The following is a 19986-nucleotide window of genomic DNA, read 5'->3' as shown; positions in this document are numbered from 1 at the left end:
GTCCCATACAGAGCTAGTCAAAGATATGTACATACTAATCCATAGTGATTTCATTAATAAGCTCGTTAGTTTCAATGTGTTCAAAGTGCTGAAATGAGCTAAATATGAATCTATAAGAACCGTAACATAAAAAGGTCATAATACCTGCCAGGCTGCTCATGACATGACTGAACACAGCCTCTGTGAGATACTCTACTTCAACACACTCGTTCAGACAGACTGACAGAGTCTCAGGACAGGATAATAGAAGAGTGTTACAGTGTTTCTTTACAGATCTGTACAGAAAATCTGTAGGATCAGTCTGCCACCGTTGTCAAAAGCAGTTGTCAAAGTGAAAACACATCCCGACTCTTTGATTTTTATTTTTGTCCACAAGTTTTGTAATTTTGTTTAATATCAGTTTAAACTATCTGATTAAATCCACCCTAACTGTTGTGTTGGTTGAGTTTCTTGTACAGCTATACTTCTAATCAGTTTCAGCTTGAAAATTCAAGAATTCAAGAAACTACTGCAGCCCACACATAAACAGGATTTTGAAACTTTCTGAGGCGCTGCTTATGAATGGTTACATAAAGGAAATAACCATTCCAGGCTCTTTTCTGGTGTATTTCTTTAAAGAAACTTCATAAAATGTGCAGAGATAATTAACAGTACTTGTAAAACAAGAGTTTCATTGATGTTACCTTCCTAAATACTGAGTGCATGCATTGAATCTGGGTGGCATGGTGGCGCAGAGGTTAGCATTGCAGCCTCGCAGCGCTGGGGCCCTGGGTTCAATTCTGGGCCTGGGGTGTAGTCTGTGTGGAGTTTGTATGTTCTCCGGTAAGCGGTAAGAAAATGGATGGATGTACTGAAGCAAGCCACACAGTGAGCAGCGTAATGAGATTCCCCAGCGTCTAAAACCAGAATATCACTCTACCTTATAATGACTTCCACTTTCATCAACAAACCAAAACACTTGATGGGAGAAAACAATCTGAAACTGTGTCAATATATTTGACCGTTTTGTTTTAATGAATGCAATTAGAACGCTTGTGTTTTTCCCCCACAGGCAACTGTGAAGTGCACATGAACAGCAGTACGCAATTCACAATCATCACCTGCACATGCCATGACAACCGTAAACACGGACTGGATCCGCCTTAGGTTTTGAAGTATGTCAAAATACAATAACTGACTGAAGCAATTCCGGAAAACTGTTTGGTGAATACTGCTAGTAAACCTTTCAATGGCATCTAATAATACATTCTGCTTTGGACAAGTCCCAACATATTCATTAAGTAACACCAAAACAGGAATTTTAAGGATGACGTATAACAGCTAAATGTCCGTTTAAATACAAAAAGTAAACTGTGCCAATTACACCTAGATCAGAGCAAATCTCATTTTTGTGTTACATAATGAGAAATAAGAATTACTCACCGTGTCCTATTTTTAGAGTGTTCATACCTTGAAAAAGTCTGATTGAAAAATTAACAGATTACATTTAGTAAATAACGAGAATAAGTACTTTTATATACAGGATAACAACTCTCTGTGTGCAAGTATTGCTAATACTGCTCATAAGTTTTTTTAATAATACATAAACCAATAGCCTATATATATATTACCCTAAATGGACAAGCATTGCAATCTATTTGAAAAAGTTTAGGAAACAACATATAATGGCACTTTACTGTGTAACTTGAAGTATTTATCAATTTAATTATTAAAACCACTCTTGCCTTCTATATAAGCAAAAACGTTTGTATGCTATTTGAAGTTACACTAATATTGTGACTTCTGTGAAAATAGGGAAGTGACACAAAAATATTCATCCTCCTATTGTAAATGGAATACATTGCTCCAATTCATTATTTTGAGTTCATCCAACAGCTCAAAAAGAGTTTTCCATATGATCCTGCAAAAAATGAAAACCTCTGGGATTATGAGCTAATGCGTCTAGTTTCTTGAGTTGAAAACCTTAGCAGTTCTCAAGTTTACATATTCCCTTACCTAATTTTTGCTACGTGTAAATGCACATTTGCCACGCTGTGCATTTATATGCTGCCAATAGTGGAGTTTGCTTTCCTCAATCTGTTTTCAAAGACATGAACTGATATGATAAAGGCAGTATCAGGCTTCGCCTGCAGGCTTTCTAGTAACACCTTCAAGAATAAACAGCTGGGTTTACATCCACTTGAGGCTTTCAAACTTTACTTGAAATTGTCATGAAAATTTGACAGCGTGCACAACTCGCATATTCGCAAGGCATACAAATTGTCATAGCAGAAATGCTTGCACATCCTTCATCATACTGCAGTGTTAAAAAGACAATCACAAAAACTGCGGGATATTTCCTTGCATTTTTACATGTACACAGAATTGGTAAGCTACCAATGAAGGTCATTACACATAATACACTCATATTTTGATTTAAAATATTCACTTTCCAAAAACATGTATACATCTTTAGTAACGCAGCTTAATGGAGTATCATTGGAAGGGGGCGAATACTTTTCCAAGCTACTGTTAGCTAATGAAATTGGAATATGCTGTGTTATAAAGGACCAACTGCTGTTTTGTGTGAATACAAAACCGTTTTAAAGAAAGACGGTGCTGTTAAGGCTGTTACTTAATAGAGATGTTTGACAATATATTTTTATCTAACTTTGAAAATGTAGTTATAATGAACTGCTGCATATTCATGTTTAAATTTATCAAAGTAGACAGATAAATGGACTAGTCTGAGACGTGTTTATGGGTATGAAAACTAACTGGTTAACATCACCATTTAATAAGCTTGGCTTTGTCATGCTCTATTACAAAATTAGTTTTACTATATTTCAACACACACAGATGAAATGTTCATGTAAAAGTTGTGTGAAATCAGCAAATGGTCATCTGTGGCTGACTTAGAGGGTTTTTAAAATTTCCTCTTCCAAATTATCTGGCCTGATTTTTTTCAGATCACAACTCAAACAATTTACAACTCACTTTTCCTAAGCATTGTAAATATTTATATATAAGACTAACTTAATACATAATGAGGAGTACGTTCCCTTAAATGACTTGAATCAACTATTCTTCAGAATAACCTTGAACTCGCTTTTACGATGATCGAAAACATTACTGTCAAAATTGAGTCACTGCTCCCAGCACAGCACCAGCAGTGTTACTGTTCACAGCTCAGAATTTGCAGCACTTGGTATCTTTTAACATACAGTAAATCTCCAACAACATTTTTGGCGTACGAGATCGAAAAGTTAAAACTATCACACTAAAACTCAATTACCAAACACTGCCGAGTTGGCACACATGCTTGAAAAACCACCATCCGCCCCAGCTTAATGCTGACAGTCAGATCTGCTCTTCATTTTTTAATGCTCTGCACAAAAGAAATGTCTGAAGCAAAATACCGTGGTAAATTCGTCAAGCATCACATTTATTTTAATGTTAGGCTTAAGACAAAAAAAAGGGGGCCCAGTGGGTGGGCTGACAAATCTCCTAGAGCAATTCAGACAGCTCACCTCAGAATGACTGAATAAGCAATTAAATAGCTAGTCTGGAGAACTGAAACGGTCTTTTCTTTCTAGAATTATTTTGAGTTTTTAATAAATACAGGGTGGCACTTTAATATGGTGGTTAGCACTGTTACCTCTTAGCTTTTGGGCCACTTGTTTGATTGTGGACTGGGGCACCTTATGTGTGGAGTTTGCATGGCCTCCCGGTTTGTGCTTAATGTATGCACTAGTAGGCTCCCACCATCCAGTGACATTCTGACTGAGTCTAATGACATCTCTCTGTATCCTATCCAACTTGTAGTCCTGCTATATGCCCAGGTCTTGTGTGACAGACTCCAGGTATAGGTACAGCTGCAATATCAAGAAAGAAATTTTCCTATAATGGAAATGGACTGGAATGGATGGATGGAATAATATGCCACAGAAATAAAGCATAAGTAGAAAAGAAATAAAACTCTCGACTTCTGGGCTCTATATTAAGAGACCACCTATGTTGAGCGAACGTACGAGGGAATGTATGTCCCTTGATTGATAGCTTGATAGAGGTTTAACAGTACTCACAATAACTTTGTGTTTAAAAAAGTAAATAAACACAGGGTCTTTCAAAATGTTGAATTTATAGATTTTGTGAATTGACAGCAAATCTGAATCAGTTTCAAATTGCAACTCCAACTGGAGTAAAAAAAAAATAATGAAACTTTCCTGGTGGTCCTGCAACTATTTTCCTAGTTTCCTGTAGCATATGGTCAAGGAATGTAGAATTCAACATTGTTTGACTCCCAAAAAACACTAAATCCCGTCCTGCCTTTGACTACCATGAGCTGGCACTGAGGCAGTACTGAAAGCCATCTTCATCAGGAATCCTCTTAAGATTAAACTTCCTTCACCAGCTCTTTCACCAACAGTGACAAAGACAGTAGCTTCGATGGAGAAATTCATTTAACCAATGGTGAAAAAGGTAAAAACCAATGGGTTGATTCAGAATTTGACAACACAAGTCATTTCGAATTGTATGGTTAAATTTGACCCATGAAAGAGTTGAGGATTGTTATAAATTGGTCAATTTCAGTACTTCAAGGTTTTGTATTCATTTTTAAAAATTAAAAAAACTACAGTAATTCCCTTTCCTTTCCGACTTTCTTCACTAAATAATTCATTCCATCCAAAATGTATCTTGCATGCTAATGAAATTTGAGAAGTTGCAGATCAAGATGTGAGCTACAGTATAAAGCACTAAAATGCAATGATCTAGGAAGAACTGCACACATTCAATTTTTTAGAAAAATAATGACAAGAAAAAAGATAATTGAACATTAATTATGATTTCATAACGGTAAAACCTCAGCTACAAACAATGCATTAGGCTATTTGGTGGCTGACATCTAGAATTGTAAATGAACGGTATATTCCAAACTTGGAAGTTTCACAACACTATCGAACCTTTGAAATTAATCTGAACATTTTTTTTCATGATGTCATCATAAGTACTGATTACTTTTGATTTTTTAAGTATTTTCCTGGCTACCAATATAATATTATATAAAACAGAAACTAGAAATTTATAGATCATGCAATTGTCTATACAGTGAAAATGCACGTTTTAAAACATGTATCCATGCATTTTCATATAGAGTAAGTCTAGGAAGAAGCAACCAGCTCCAGGACATTAAAACAAGTGGAGTTGAATTCTGAGGCGCTGTTTCTTGCAAGATCAGTTAGAAAAAAATACAACTATATAAATAATTGGATTATGAGGGGGCAGCACAACTCAGGTTAAGCCATCAAAAGTGTGGCTGTGAAAACCTCCCAAATCTTCCTCCTAGAAATCAAGATGTATCTCTATTATTGAGGTAATTCCCCTTATAGAAAAGGATACTATCATTTTTTTCATTTTTCTGAAAGCCTTTTCACAGCAAAGTGTATGTTGAAACCTGTTGCAACGAATACAATTATTTCACAGTTGAAAAAGAAATAAACCCAGGTATACATAAACCAGCAATTTTGAGAAACTATTAACAATTTCACAATGGGGAAAAAAATATAAAAGGTCCATAGTAGTTCTGTGAATGGGAAAACATGTATTTCTATGGTACCTCTCTACATATTCTATGTAAGGCTAAAAATATGCGACGTCCTATCAATGAACTCATTATAAAACATTATAACCATCGAGTTCAGCATTTCCCCTCTATCTACGACTACCGTGTTGCTCTACAAGTCACTGAGCTACACGCTTCATGTTCATCAATACGATGCACATGGACACTTGCAATGGTTTATCATCTTATAATCTATTGTACTGAAGAAGAGCTGAGCTTTCAAAACTGTGCCCTTTGGAGCTTGAAACCAGTTGAGGCAGGTAACAGAGATGAATGCTGGAGAACAGCTGCAATTATTGCAGAGGCCCAAGCTCAGAGCATTTGTTATGAGCCACAAAGGGATAAAGTTATGAGGTGGGTTAATCCTTAACTCAAGTAATGTCATAAAATCCAGAAGACATTTTTAACCCCATATTAATGCAAGATCATTTCTTACAAATAGAATCGGGTACATAAAGTGTGTCAAGTGAAAGCAAAACAGCACATAGCCACTTGGCTCAGGGCTTAAACCAGATAATGTCTAAAATAAAAATAAATATCCTAGGCTTTCTTGGATTAAATCAATAGTTACTGGATTCAAATTGAAATGCGACTGTTTAACTGTTCACTCTTAATTATCAGCAAGTCTAAAAACAAGAGTACAGGATTTTATGTCCACTGGTTAATTTGACATTTGAATACCTTTTACATGGAAAAACCGCACTGCAGAAATCTAACCAACACCTCTACTGAAAAGCAAAGCATACATTTTTAAAATGTTTGCTCAGTCATGGTGACCCAGCCAGGTACAGTAAACAATTACAGAAGCCCTACTGTAATATGACAGAAATGCTTATATCTACAGTAAAGCTTAAAGACCCTATACCAATAAGAACAGACTGAATACGAACCCCAGCCAATTTCTAGGTTCTGGTGAAGCCCATAAGTGGTTTTCCTTTGAAATATGAAATTTGTTTTAATGGCTTCCATTAATACAATTTTTTTAAAAAACCTAAATGGTTCAATTGGAGCAATCCATTTTCAACTGTTTATCTTCCAGGCTTCTAATCTTTACGTGTTTGATACCACACCTTTTCCAGTCTGCAAGAGGGACATGATAGTCGCATGAAATGAAATTAAGGCTACACACGTCAGTGATGAAGTTCCGATGCAACACGTCACTAGAATACAGGAAGATAAGGTCTAAAGGCACCTACGTACCATTCCCGTAAGTTCAAGTAATCATTACTTAACTCAACTTCTCAACTCCAGAGAAATGGTCACACATCCAAACACTTAACTGACTTGAGATTATAAAAGAATGTTAGATTGCATTGATCTCAACTACATCGCAAAAGTAATTACAAACAGTTGAACTGTAAAATAAATATGCAATTTCAGCAAATGACTTGATTTGGCCAACTGGCACAACTTTCTAAATCAACATAATTGTACGTACACCAGCTGTATACATAGTAAATTTATCTTAATTATTCCTAGGATACAAACACCTTTCCCTTAGAACCAGCAAATAAATTCAGGGGTCAGCTGAATTTGGTTTTCTGAGTAATAAAGCAAACAACTGGCTAAAATGACATTCCAAATACAACTTTACCTTAGCCGAGCATTTCTAACCCTTTCCCCCCCTCAGATGTGAGAATAACACCAGAATGAAGAAAATCAAATAGAAGTTAGGAAGCAACAGGCCAAAGAGAGCACAGGGTTTAGAGCCAGTGCAATACCCTACACAGCAACTGTAAAACTGAAGCACATAATCATTTATAGTTTATTATAAGGGGAAAATGTTATTGTATTTTCATTGCTGGCTGCCTAACTACTGTACATGGCGCTACAAAAATCATTATAATTAAGTTTCTTCAAAACAACATTAAAGTTTCCCTACAGAAAATGAGCAGTCTTTTTCTCTGCAACATTCAAAATAAAGTTTTAACTTTGTCCATATTGCTTTCTTTTTTTCCCCCAGTCTTGCCGATTCCAGCATGTTCTTCCTGAGTGACGTGCGAGACGTACTACTGATGTTCTCAGGGTGACCACGGGCATAACAGCATAGGAGGTCCTTTGATCACTCAATCACTGCATTTGATCAGGTCCTGGTTTTATACAGTGTGAATATGCAGTCTGAGATGGAGTTTTTGAACAACTGTTAAACTAGCCGCATTTAATTCCTTTTCCTAACTCTACAAGATTTACAATACATAACAGGCAAAGCTTTATCATCATTAAAAAGGACAAATGGCAATAAGTATGATGAGAATTAAGCATTTTGTTAAATTGAAACTGGGAGTGCCCGATTGCAGTACTTTTTTAAGGACACCATTATCTTGGTGAGGTCATGTTTCCTTGGCCGATATGTAACGTAATGCCTATTTTCAAATCCATTGTTAAAAAGTTCATATTTAATAGTTCTGTCCTTTTGTCAAACCACGGAAACGTTTTTTAGCAATTCCAGCAAACACTGATGTGGTCAATGCATGTGTGAGAAATACAAAGGATGCCAACATTTGACATTTTACAGGAGTTCCTGGTGTCCTGTGAAAGTATCAAGGGTCTGAGAAAATTTAGAAGAAACAGATAATTTACTAAAACAGACTATGGACAACATTTTCACTGATGTGTAGTTACCATATATCTCAATGTTCACCTAGGACCAGGTTTGTAAAAACACTCTTAAACTATGAGGAATGAATGTATAAACCATCATATTTTTTGTCACCATGAATGCTGGTGCTTCTTCATAGTTATTCAACTTGAAATACTGAATCAGCTGCTAACTATCACTGAACATCAGACCATCTCGACAGGTGAAAAACACTACTGATTTTTAACCGAGTGTCATTACTTAGGTTTATAGAGATGTTACATGTTATCAGTTTGTATCACAATAGTAGCTACAAAACAACCGGCAACAATATAGCTAATAACCGCTAATCTGTGCAATACAAATATACTTCCTGGACATATTAATTTACTATAACCCCCAGAGTAGTTAAGCAGGAGCACTCTTACGGTATTGATCTTACATTTCACACTTCAGTTAAAAGGCAGTTTTAAAAACCCCTCATACTTCCAAAGTCCAGGCAAAAAGGGAGCGTGACATTGCAGGGATGATTAAAGCCAAAGTCCAGCAGAGGCACAATGGAGACATGCCTTGGCAAGAGACAGCTGTTAAAATGTAAAACTGGTTTAGCACCTTTCCCCCACTCCAAGATGAGACAGACAATGGAAGGTGGCTCTCTGTACCTAACCCGGTACTAAATATTCTTTAACAAAATTTGCAGTGGTCCATTTACACAGTAACTGATGAATGATTACCTAGTGTAATGCAACTGTGATACTGACTCAATAAATGAATACAGTGCTCAAGATCAAGAGCAAGTTTTAATTTTGTCTCTTTATAATTGAAAAAATTGATTGAACCCCAATGCTATAAATGTATAGTGAAAAACAGCTGTATCAATAATATCACTCAACGCTAGGACCCTCTATAAATCAGACATATGCAAAGTTGCGATTAGTATTGCATAAGGTGATAAAATAGTTCTTGCAGAGGAATTCTTTAACTTATCCTGCTTGCTCCAGTGGGTCAGGGTTTCCACATGGTGCACTGCAAGATCACTGCAGTCTACAGAACGAATTACATCTGTGTGGATATAAATTTAAAACTAGTATTTATATTGATATGTGAACCTATATCGGAGCTTTTACAGAGTTCTAAAATGAATAAACAAGTTATTAGTTTGGGGACCTAAACAATGTTTAAATATGTAACAATGTGCGAAGGCACTTTGTCTGCAACATCTTTTCAATTTGGTGGGCTACTGAAGCAGGAGTACCTCAAGTATCCAAAGCAGAAGGCTGCATAGGAAGATAACAGCATAATGGCTGTGCTATCTTGGCCATCATGTTTCCTTAAAACAACCAAAATGATGCATTTTATTTATCAGCATTTGTCTCACTACTAAGCAACAAAACCATTTTTAAAAATATATTTTAATGCCAAAACATTAAAAAATTCAGGGTTAAACTCAGTCTCTCCATTGCCCATTTTACATCCACTGACATCCGAATATAGATGTTTCCTCATTACAGACACTGAGGTTATTTGCTGAACAAATAAAAAAGCAAACCTTCTTAAACAGCCCAGAAAAATTTCCACCTTGTTAGAAAGTTCTAGTGCACACTTCACCAAGTATGTTACTAGCTACGACTGGAGAAATAAATGATACCAAATCTGCAGAAAATGATAATCAAGAAACTCACAAACACACTGATGCCCATGACAGAGTAACTGAAGCTTAAAACAACACAATATAAAAACAATTCTTTGTATTCTCTGCATGTAAAATATATATTTGCAGTTTTTCCACCATAAGGGGCACACAAGAGAGGTATTATTTGTTTCTACTCCTCAGATGGTAACAATAAATGTGTTATTGTGGTAAAGAAGAGAATCATCATCAAGTCTTGCCATTTGCTCCAGTGTAGAACCAGACATTAGTTTATTCTGTTTTATGGTATAAGTAGAGTATTTTAAGGAAAGTGGACGGGTAACTAAATTACACCCTTAGCTTAAATAAGGGGAAAAATACTAGTTAATCTAAAAATGTATTTACATTTATTGCCAGCCAATTTGGCAAACAATATTTATTTGTAGCACAAGTGCTACATCTAACCATTGAAAAAATCATTAAGTCTTTGCTAGGCTTTTTCAAACAAAATAATTCATGCTGATAAAAGAATGTGAATCTATTCACTAAAACTAGCATTTATATTGCAATGCAGAAAGCAGCAAGATGAAACCTAGCAAATACTTTGAATCAAAGGAAAAATATTAGCTTATTCTTGATCCCAAAATCAGGGATGAAGGTTGTTTTTCATAAGGGGAATGCTCACTTATCTCTCATAGGTTCTTGACCCCATTACAGACCCTGGCCTCTATAGACACTTTTCTTCAATACTATAAAGAAATCCTGCCTTAGCCACTTACCATGCTGGAGTGCACTTTGAAGGAAGATAAAGGTTACATTTCCTTAACTATATAAATGAAAGCCACAGTTAAAGTTGAACTTTTGATTTAATGAATATGTATTAGTATAAAATGGTCCATTGCGCTATATGCCATGGAAAGATGCATGTTAAGGAATATTTTGTCATCTCTTTAGATATGAAATGCCTTGACATCCAAATCAAGGCAGACCCAGAAACTGTCAATTCAGTCTTCCCAAGCAAACCTGCAGCTGCATATTCTATCATCTTTCCATTTTTCCATTTTTCAACTCCTTAGCGGTTATTTGCATTTTCCCTCCATCAAACTTGTCTAGCAACAAAGGCCTAACGTGCATCGGTTTCTAGTTGTTAGCTCACGTTTTGTGTCATACATTGAGCCCTATTCTTCACAAGAAGTGATAATCTTCTGTGTACACTGTTGAAGCATTCTAACTTCAAGAACAATCGAGCTGACGTCAATATTTTTAGAATGGCATTGTTCTTGAATTTGTTTCTGCAGCATTGAGTCAAATTGGCTGGATTCCTATATCGATTATTACAAATGTTTATTACTATAAATCAGAATGTTCTCCTTCTTGTCTTTAATAGCGAATGCTTTATACTGTATAATAGAGCTGAACAGCTTACTGCCTAAGTAAGGGGTGGCTAGTCACAACTTTCTGTTTAATTATGTGTCTCAATATTTTCCTTTTATAAGTTCCCCCTGGAAAATTTCTGATGGACTACTAGGTAAATGTCATGGGGGAGTGTGCGGGCCTGTTTGGGGCCTGTTGGGGCTGTTTGCTTTTTATGCGGCCAGCGTTTCTGCATGTCTGTGGTGGCGATGGCAGGAGAATATACTATTCAAAGAGGGAAGGCAATCTGAAAAGGGTCAGACAGCTGGTGAAGACATGCTTTTTCAGGATGTGCTCTGAAGCTGTAAGGGTCACCGAAGACCATTAACAGAAAGAGATGCTGCTGGTTGCCTTACACTGTTTATCTGGCCTTATGTGGCCTGCTGGCCATGGTATGGCCTCCTCCACACTTGAGAAGCTTGGTTAAGTCATTCTTTTTTTAAACCTATCACTTAAAAGGTAATGGAAGAGAGTTCTCATTCACATTAATTTAACATGAAATGCTAAAACGAGGATACATTTCAAAAAAAAAATCACATTAAACAGAAAACAGATGTCTAAACATACAGGTGTTGAAATATTCGTCAGAGACGAATGGCTGCCAACGAGAATTCCAAACAGTACAATAACTAAGCAAACCTAGCGCATGATTAAGTGTGCATTTGTTTTTTTTTACAATCTCCGCAAGGCTGGTATTAAAACCGATTAAAAATCATCCTAAATCTTACAAAACCAACAGATATAGACACCAATGATTTCAAAACAGAAGCCTTTCACGTTTTGTGTGTTTGCAATACAGAACGAAATGTGCCTTGTGTAATGGGGTTTTGCTGGAACTGCAAATTGCTTGTGCAGACTTGACTGGCCTCACCACAGCTTCTATTTGACTTCTTGTTTCCTCCACTTCTAGTTCTTCATTCTCATGTTTCACTAGCAGGAGAAGCACCAGACAGGCTGCAAACGTTCTTGTAACAAAACACCAAAATAATGAACAAATGGAGAACGTTAAAACCTTCCCTTCATTTTGGATAAAAGCCAAATATGTATGTTCTAAGAAGCTTTAAATTAAATTGCAGTGCAGCTATACCACATGCTCCTCGAGTAGACCGTCAATGGCATATGACTATATAAATGAATCAATTTTCTAGATGTAAAAATCCAAAATGCCAAGTTTCATAAACAGCACTGATAAAAGCATCATCCTGAGGTTTGTTTAGGTATAACATTTTGAATTGTGCTGCTTAGAAATCAACTTCCATTGTCTGCAATGTTACACTTTTAATAGTGGCTTCTTTTTACTTTTGGAATACCTACATACTTAAGTAATTGCCACATTACCAACATTTCCACAATATAAATTGACAACTAATCGTTTATCATTTGCTAACTAAAATAGGTTCACTGTTTCACATCACTGAAAACTTATATAACCTTTATATGAAACAAATCTACTGTATAAGACATCACTGTATAAATCAATATATGAAAGAACAACACGTCTCTATTTACCCTGACAAATACAGAAAGTCGTTGAAGAAGCTGAATATTTCATGGAAGAAAATGTATGGTTGTGAGTAAACCTAAAATGCCCCAAAGTATCCAAAGGTCAAATGTACGGCACACTATTTTTTGTAGCATTCTGAGAGTAAACAAAAAAGTAACAATCGAGTAGATTTTCAATTTCATTACATTGAGTTACATGTTGATTACTAAAATTGCAACCAATCAGAGCCATCTTTGATTTTGGATGAAGTTATAATGACCTAGAATTCCTAGTTAACACCTCCACAAATATCTGGTAATGACCTTGAGAAGTGAGAAGTTGAATTTTGCTGTCCTTTGTAGCATACCCAAGTCAAATGATTCAGATTTGTATAAACCAAGAACAGTCTTATAGATAATTGTGACAGAAGATTCACTGAACTGCATCACAAACTAGTACATGAAATAATCTTTAACCTAGGGGTTAAGTGCATTAGATAGGAAAAAGTAAAGACAAGATGAGAAATCAATCTACTTGGCTTTTTGACATAATGCATTTATGTCCTGTATTAAGAATGACCAATAAAAATTGAGGCTTGTACCCAACCTTCATCACTGATGTTCAAATATGCCCTTCCATTTACCATTTTATCAATAAAGCTGTCCTCAAATGCTTTTCTAGCTACTTCAATTATGAAGCGATAATGATGTGCTGCCCAGCAGCGTTTAATAAGATTGCACATTGTGAACCGTGTGACTACAGATAAAACTTTTTTTCCCCCATCTGAAAATGCACAAAAGCTAACTTAAAAGAATGCTGTAAAAAGGATTGCTTCTGTTTCCTTTTAGTAAATCACCATGAGACTCTTTTTATAAAAAATTCAATGAACAGAACTGTTGAAGCTGGAACACTACATGCCACCATAGTGCAATTTGTAAAACTACCACAAAATCCTGCTATTTGAAGAATGCAACACCTGAAGGCATGCATTTCTACAATCAGTGGCTTTCAATGCATTAAAGCCCTGTACCCACAAGAGAGACTGGACTCTGAACAGGTACACAAGATCCTACAGTACACACAGACTCTCACAGGGACTTTCAAAGTCAAGCAACAGGAACTCAAAAACGATTTCAGAACTAAATGAAGCTTGTTAGGAAACAGACAAACAGCAAAAAAATGACGAAACAATGCGTGTTCTCTAACTTGGCTACCAATTTGTTTCCGTTTTCTTTCTGTACTGGACATTTTCAACTACAAAAACATTTTGAGGTAAATGACTTTTTTAGTCAGTTCTGTAAGTGGTCACAGCTAAAACTAACACGGTATTTTGGTTGTCTTTATATGAATTAAACCACAACTTGCATGAAAGAATCAAATTTATTGAATATGATTCAATCTGTAAAAGATGTTATAACAATAGATCAAGATTTAACAATAAAAACACTGCAATGCAAAGAAATGTACATGCTGCAAACAATCTTAACAAGATCCTCTAATAACTGTTCACACAAAGTCCCCCTAGAAGTACAAATTAACTTGAATAATTGTGAATAACCAGATCCTCGTTTTTAGATTATTTCTTATATTGCTTATTTTATATTCTTATTTATATAAGTATTTCTTATTAAAGAAAAAACTTGTATAAGGAACTGAATGTCTATCAAGCTTTGAATATAAAGCCGTTAAAATGCTAATTAAAATAAGTTTAGATAAGGCAAAACATAAATCTGAAGCTGTAACATTTCTCCTCTATACAGTAAGTATGATGATTTGCAATGCAGATAAATGTTTTAACTCTGCACCTCAATGATTACCTTTGACGTTTACATTAATCTTCGCCAGTTCAGACTTTAGCCCCTCTTCTGTTGTATCTGATTTGTCACTGATGCTACAAACTTGGCTATGTTTTACCAGAATTCTCAATCATATGAGTGACTGAGACAGCATTACACCATGCCTGAGATATATGGCTTTTGTTAACATCTTCATACTAGTCTTCAGTGGTGGGCTTTCTATCCGATTTTGGCAACCACAAGCAGAATAACACAATCTAGCAAAACTTAGGTTAATTCTGTACTGGAAAGCAGAAAGAGCAAAACAGATACTCTCTCTACCTTTTTTTTTAAGAGTTCCCTGCTCTAACCTCTTCAGAAATGCCAAATACATATCATTCCACAATTCAAATTGCAGCTGGATGCTAAAAAGTATTTTCCTGCTGCTTGTACCACACTGAAAAAGAAACAAAGAGGATTTTAATTCAGGGGTGCCCAACTCCAGCCATGGAGGGGCATAACGTATCTCTTTCCACTTGAAGCTTTAATTACCAAATGGAACTCATATTTTGCTAAACTGGAAAAAATTAAACCTTTTCTTGTTCTTAGGAAGCTGGAAGACCTGCAAAGCGTGCTGTACAGCAGCACATGAGGACTGGAGAACTGGAGTTGGACATGCCTGTTCTAATGGGTCACTGCAAAGAGTACTGCTGACAAAAACAGTTGGATATCTGAAAAAAAAAAGAAACCGCTCACATGCTTGGCAGGAATTACTGTTGACAGAAATGTGAAACGTGTAGTACATCTAGCACTGCACTGTTACAGTACGCCACTTGCCAAAGTAATCCGTTTATATGCTGTGAGGGAGGGGAAGATGCCCTCACTCACCCAATATGGAAAAGTGATTTAAGTGCCCTAATTTGAGGACTTTTGGTACATTTGGGATTATCCAAACAAATACAAGAATTCCCAATCGAACATATGAGGCTCATCTGTCACGGCACTGCTGGAGAATGCCGTTATCCTAAAAAAAACAGTAAAATCTAGGTCAGTCAACCACACTTCAAATCAAAGTGGGTAATGAAAGGTAAGTCTGAGTGGATTAGAAAACCTCTAAATACGAAACAGGGTGAATGTAACATCTGGGATATTGCTGATCCAGAATATGTCACTTGCTGATAAATACTGTATTTTAGAAGAATACCATTTTCTGACGGTGCATACCAGCAAAACCTGTTGCTGAAATGCCACATGCACGACTACAGGTTATTATGTAGGCCTGGATCAAAACCCTCTGCTGTTTGCACCAGAGCAGTTTAATGCTTAAGGCTAAAAGGAGTGGATCTGAATACTTTGCAGGGAAGAAACCGAGTATGGAAATTCTGAAGTGAAAAAGTGTCTCCAAAACATGTATAGTAATAGAAATAAAAACATAAACTAGCAGTTACAGGAAACAGTTTGAGAGACTAGGGGATTACATATTTGTTTTCCTAGAATTTGAACTGAAATTGACAGCGTAAATTGTCCTTCACATGCTAGACAACTGGACACCAAACTGAAAGCACTTCTTGCATTCCTAGCTTAAGTGTTCCTTAAAAGACAGCTACCACCATACCAGAATCCCTTTGTGCCGCTGAAAAAAAAATGTGTTATTGAAACAGGTATAAACCACATATCAAGTCAGATGCCTTACTAAAACACCTGGAGAACCCTAAATGTCAGACTTGAAGACATACTTTATGCGGAGATGCCTATCAGAGTAAACAATAATGCAGGCAGTAGAGAAAGCCTTAAAAGGCCTTACCGTGATGACAGCCTTACTGAGACACAGAGATCCCCTGCAGCCATATTCCCGCTCATCTTCGGACTTGTAGTAGCTCAAGGTGTTGTTTTTTAAAACCACCCAGCGATCCTGCCATCCATGGATGTAATTGGTCCACTAAAGAAAAAAAAACCACAAAGGATCCTTAAAAAAATCATTCTGTATCTAAATGTTGAAAACTGAAAAACTAGGGCTGCGAATTTCAAGTTTGCAACAGAACGTTTCGAAAAGTATCAATGCAGTTATCGATGCGCCGATCAATAAGGAAGGGGGATAATGTCAGGTACCTACGCATTTTATTTAAACGATTAAATGAATCCATACGTCTTAATATTTATTACGTTTGTTGGTCGCTGCTTTATTTAGGGTACTTTTCTTCTCTGCGCCACATGTTTAAACTCCGTCTCTGTGGGTTAAAGAATACTGTAATGAATTAACATTGACCTCAACGCTTAATTTATGGTAGCCGACAATACCTGTGAGACTAATCACATGAAATTAAGGGTGTTCAGTCACACACACACGAGGTCGGAATCATGATCTGCACATTACTGCTCTATGATAAGGTCCGCAGGCGTGACAGGTTACGACTGGGCGTCAAATAGGAAACAAAACGGTTTTGCTGTTGACATGTCCACATTTCACACTGATGAGATTTTGGCACGATTAATCACCGCCGGTCTTGAAAACAGCCTTTGATATACTACACATAGTGAGACTCGATTAAAACAAACATTTAAGCTGTGTCCCAGTGAAATCCAAGAGCAGGGGGTTAGAATCTGATAGGAAAATAAACCTGTTATCCAAAGTCAAGAAAGCGTTTACGATTCAGTCGGATCACGTGTTTTTTGTTTTTTTTTAGACCAGGTTGTCAATTTCGCTGCTTTTCAACGCCACCCGTAACAATTCCTCCATCCTCCTCGAAGCAGGAAGTGTCGGAACTTTTTAAAAAACATTTTTATTACACTATAGGGCTCTCTCACCGAACTCCCTAAAGCAACAACTGCGCAGATCTTTTACTCGAAAAGGCTAATCTGTTTTCGCACCAACATGCAAAAGCAGATTAGATTCATATCCAAGACATCATGTGCGGAGGAACTGAGAAGTCTTAATTTTTCCAACCCTAGTTTAATCTATAAAAGTATGTTCACGTCCTTGCTGCTTCGGGTGCAAACAGGTTTATTTTTTCCAATGCCACATAAAAGCAGCACACTGATCATGAATTCGATCATTTATAACACCCATATGGGCCAAGTGCGTTAATACACTGGCCTCTGCTCGCTCTCCGGATTGCAGGGCGGTTGACAGACCAGATGATGCACGTGATGATGTGCGGATAAGGAAAAATATTATACGGACTAAAAGATTGCAATCAAAACTGCTTAGGCTTTTGGCTAGGCAATTACTAGCAATCGGGTGGTTTAAATCAAAGTATTCGGGAAAACAAAAAGATGGACAATGACATCCCATTACAGCATTTAGTGGAAAACTCCCCATTTCCAAAGCACTCACACAGTTAAAACAAGTCAAGACACTTTTTACATCATTTTCTGCATGTCGATTTCGGCAAGCCGGATATTGAAGGACACGAGAACGATTTTATTTTCTGACCGATCTCTCCGGCAGTTTGAAATCCCTCTAAGCCAAAGTCTGAACTGAATCAGAAAATTGACGACGGCGAACCCCTGGCCGTTTAAGAGACGGGGGACGGACCCTAGCCATCCGAGCCACTAACGCAAAACCATTCCTCCTTTTTATCGGGAATTTTAGAGTGCAAACCTGGCGTTGGGATTTGATCTCCCCCACCCGCTGCCTCACCTTGCTAAGGATCCCACCAAGCTCAACAGGCGGCCCGGATTCGGTTTCCAAATCCTCCTCAGACCCCGAAGAATTCCAGCTCTGATTGTCCGACATCGCGTCTCGGCGATAACAGAACGCAAAATCCAAATACGAGGAATCACAGAAGTGCTAAACAGTCTGCGAAACTCAGACAGACAAAAAAAAATCCCAAGGGAAAAAAAGAGAACGGGGTTTCGGTAAATGCGAGACAACACTGGTCAAAGGCGATGACTGCTGATACACCTGGATAAAAACTAATAACACTTATTAATGATCCTCTCGGCAAAACCCGCCCCCTTCATCGGTTTCACTGAAGCTGTGAAAAAGCACAACGGCGAGGAAAGAGTCACAACTTCAGCAGCTAAAACAACACTCGTCCAAGTCCACGGGAGAACTGGTTTAAATGCGCAAATCCCTCTCTCCGCTCCTCGACAGAGCCCTGTGTTAAACGAGCTGAGAGTGAGAAGGGGGCGAGACCGACTGGCCTAAACAGACGCCATCTTTTCTGACGTCCCTCGCTCTCCTGCCCTCCTGAGCGTGCGTGTGCTGCGCGTGCCACGGACAGTGGAGGGGCGCTGGCTCTGAAGCTGACGTCACGGGAACCATCCCGGCTGGGGAGGTGAACCTATTAGGAAGTGTCATTCGAGAATCGATGTCTAAGTGGCAACGGTTGTCAAGGATGTCACTGGGGCGCGGGCAGTGGCAAGGGCTGTTTTTGCTTCTCTCACACTTTCGAGGATTAGTTTACAGGCATGAATGGGTGTTCATGCGCACTCTGCTATTCCCTATTTCTGTCGCTTGTGTACAGGGTGGTAGGCGTCACTTAGCCTTAATTTCTGCCCATTTCCGAAAGGACAGTCTCCCCAGAGTGGATTCTCTCGCAACGCCTATCATAAGAGCGTACATGTTGGTTTGTCAGGATTAAGAGATAAACTTTGCAAATGCATTGGTTTAGCACATTTCGGAAACCCGGAGCTGCTGACAAGCGTAAAAAACGCAATAGTTTTATTCAGACTGAATTTTTTGCAGATGTTTAAGAGATTAAACTGGCACTGACTGCCGGTGAAGATTGTGTTAGCATGAATTAAAATAGAAATTATTCTGAAAACTGCTGAAAGGCGTTGATATTTTGTTATTTTATACCTAATATTATTTTACAAATGGCATTTTATTTAAATTGATAATATCATTTAAATAAAGCTGGAGGATAAAATGAAAATTTTCAATATGTAAAGCTAAAAATGCAAAAATAGAAGACTAAAAAGGTCATGTGCATTTTTCACTACATTAATCTGCCCTCAACAAATATGTCTGTTACTGGCTCAGGAGGAGGCGTGGTAGCGGAAACGCGAAAGCCTCTGCGCCAGCCAGCCTCCGGGTTTCAGGAAGTTGACATTGTATTTTATTGGCGCTTAAAGAAACGTTTTAAATTTGAATTGAAGAGAAGCAGAATGTACAACTATAATAAGTAAAGTGTATGGGTATTTACACGTAAGACATGTAAGACATAGGCTGCTAATTGTACAGCGTAATGTTGCTTACCAAGGTAAATAAGTCCTCTTTTCATTTCTTTTCCTTTGTGATAGTGTTTTAATTAAGTAATGAAGATGTTTACACGGATGGAAGAAAAAAAATCTCCTTTCTGAATTTCGAAAATGTAAAATGACACAAAGTCTAAAATAATGTCTGGCTCGACTGATAGTGACATCTTGTCCAACGTCTCCACTTTTACTGACACTCGCTCCAGCCGTGAAGGATCGAAGTTGTTGTCAGTTAAAATTTGAACTATAAACCTCTGCTGAAATGATAGTCCAGACAGCTCCATTACTGCACTTAAGACGGGC

General features: G+C 37.3%; 2 protein-coding genes across 10 annotated transcripts in view; one reads left to right on the top strand and one right to left on the bottom strand.

Annotated features, from left to right (window-relative positions):
* The window catches only part of LOC148673258 (ceramide transfer protein), a 60350-nt gene extending 41703 nt beyond the window's left edge, over nt 1-18647 (bottom strand). For 2 of the 6 annotated variants that reach the window (XM_088629659.1, XM_088629660.1), the window contains exons 1-2: nt 18122-18647; nt 16286-16420 (exon numbers count right to left, since the gene is read on the bottom strand). In XM_088629659.1, coding sequence (XP_088485785.1) covers nt 16286-16420; nt 18122-18217 — 231 coding nt within the window. In that variant the 5' untranslated portion in view covers nt 18218-18647. Of the gene's footprint in view, nt 1-16285; nt 16421-16779; nt 16799-18121 lie in introns of those variants that run through there. The other 4 variants (XM_088629658.1, XM_088629661.1, XM_088629662.1 and 1 more) reach the window with 3 other exon arrangements.
* polk (polymerase (DNA directed) kappa) overlaps nt 18633-19986 on the top strand; it is a 30510-nt gene continuing 29156 nt past the window's right edge. For 3 of the 4 annotated variants that reach the window (XM_088629655.1, XM_088629656.1, XM_088629652.1), the window contains exon 1: nt 19499-19688. The gene's annotated coding sequence lies outside the window, so the exon portion shown is untranslated. Of the gene's footprint in view, nt 18762-19498; nt 19689-19986 lie in introns of those variants that run through there. The other variant, XM_088629653.1, reaches the window with a different exon arrangement.

Source organism: Lepisosteus platostomus, chromosome 4 (genome assembly GCF_059453375.1).
Source record: "Lepisosteus platostomus isolate fLepPlt1 chromosome 4, fLepPlt1.hap1, whole genome shotgun sequence".
Lineage (NCBI taxonomy): Eukaryota > Metazoa > Chordata > Actinopteri > Semionotiformes > Lepisosteidae > Lepisosteus > Lepisosteus platostomus.
The sequence above is the reverse complement of the archived record's forward strand: the minus strand, read 5'-3'. Positions and strand labels throughout refer to the sequence as shown.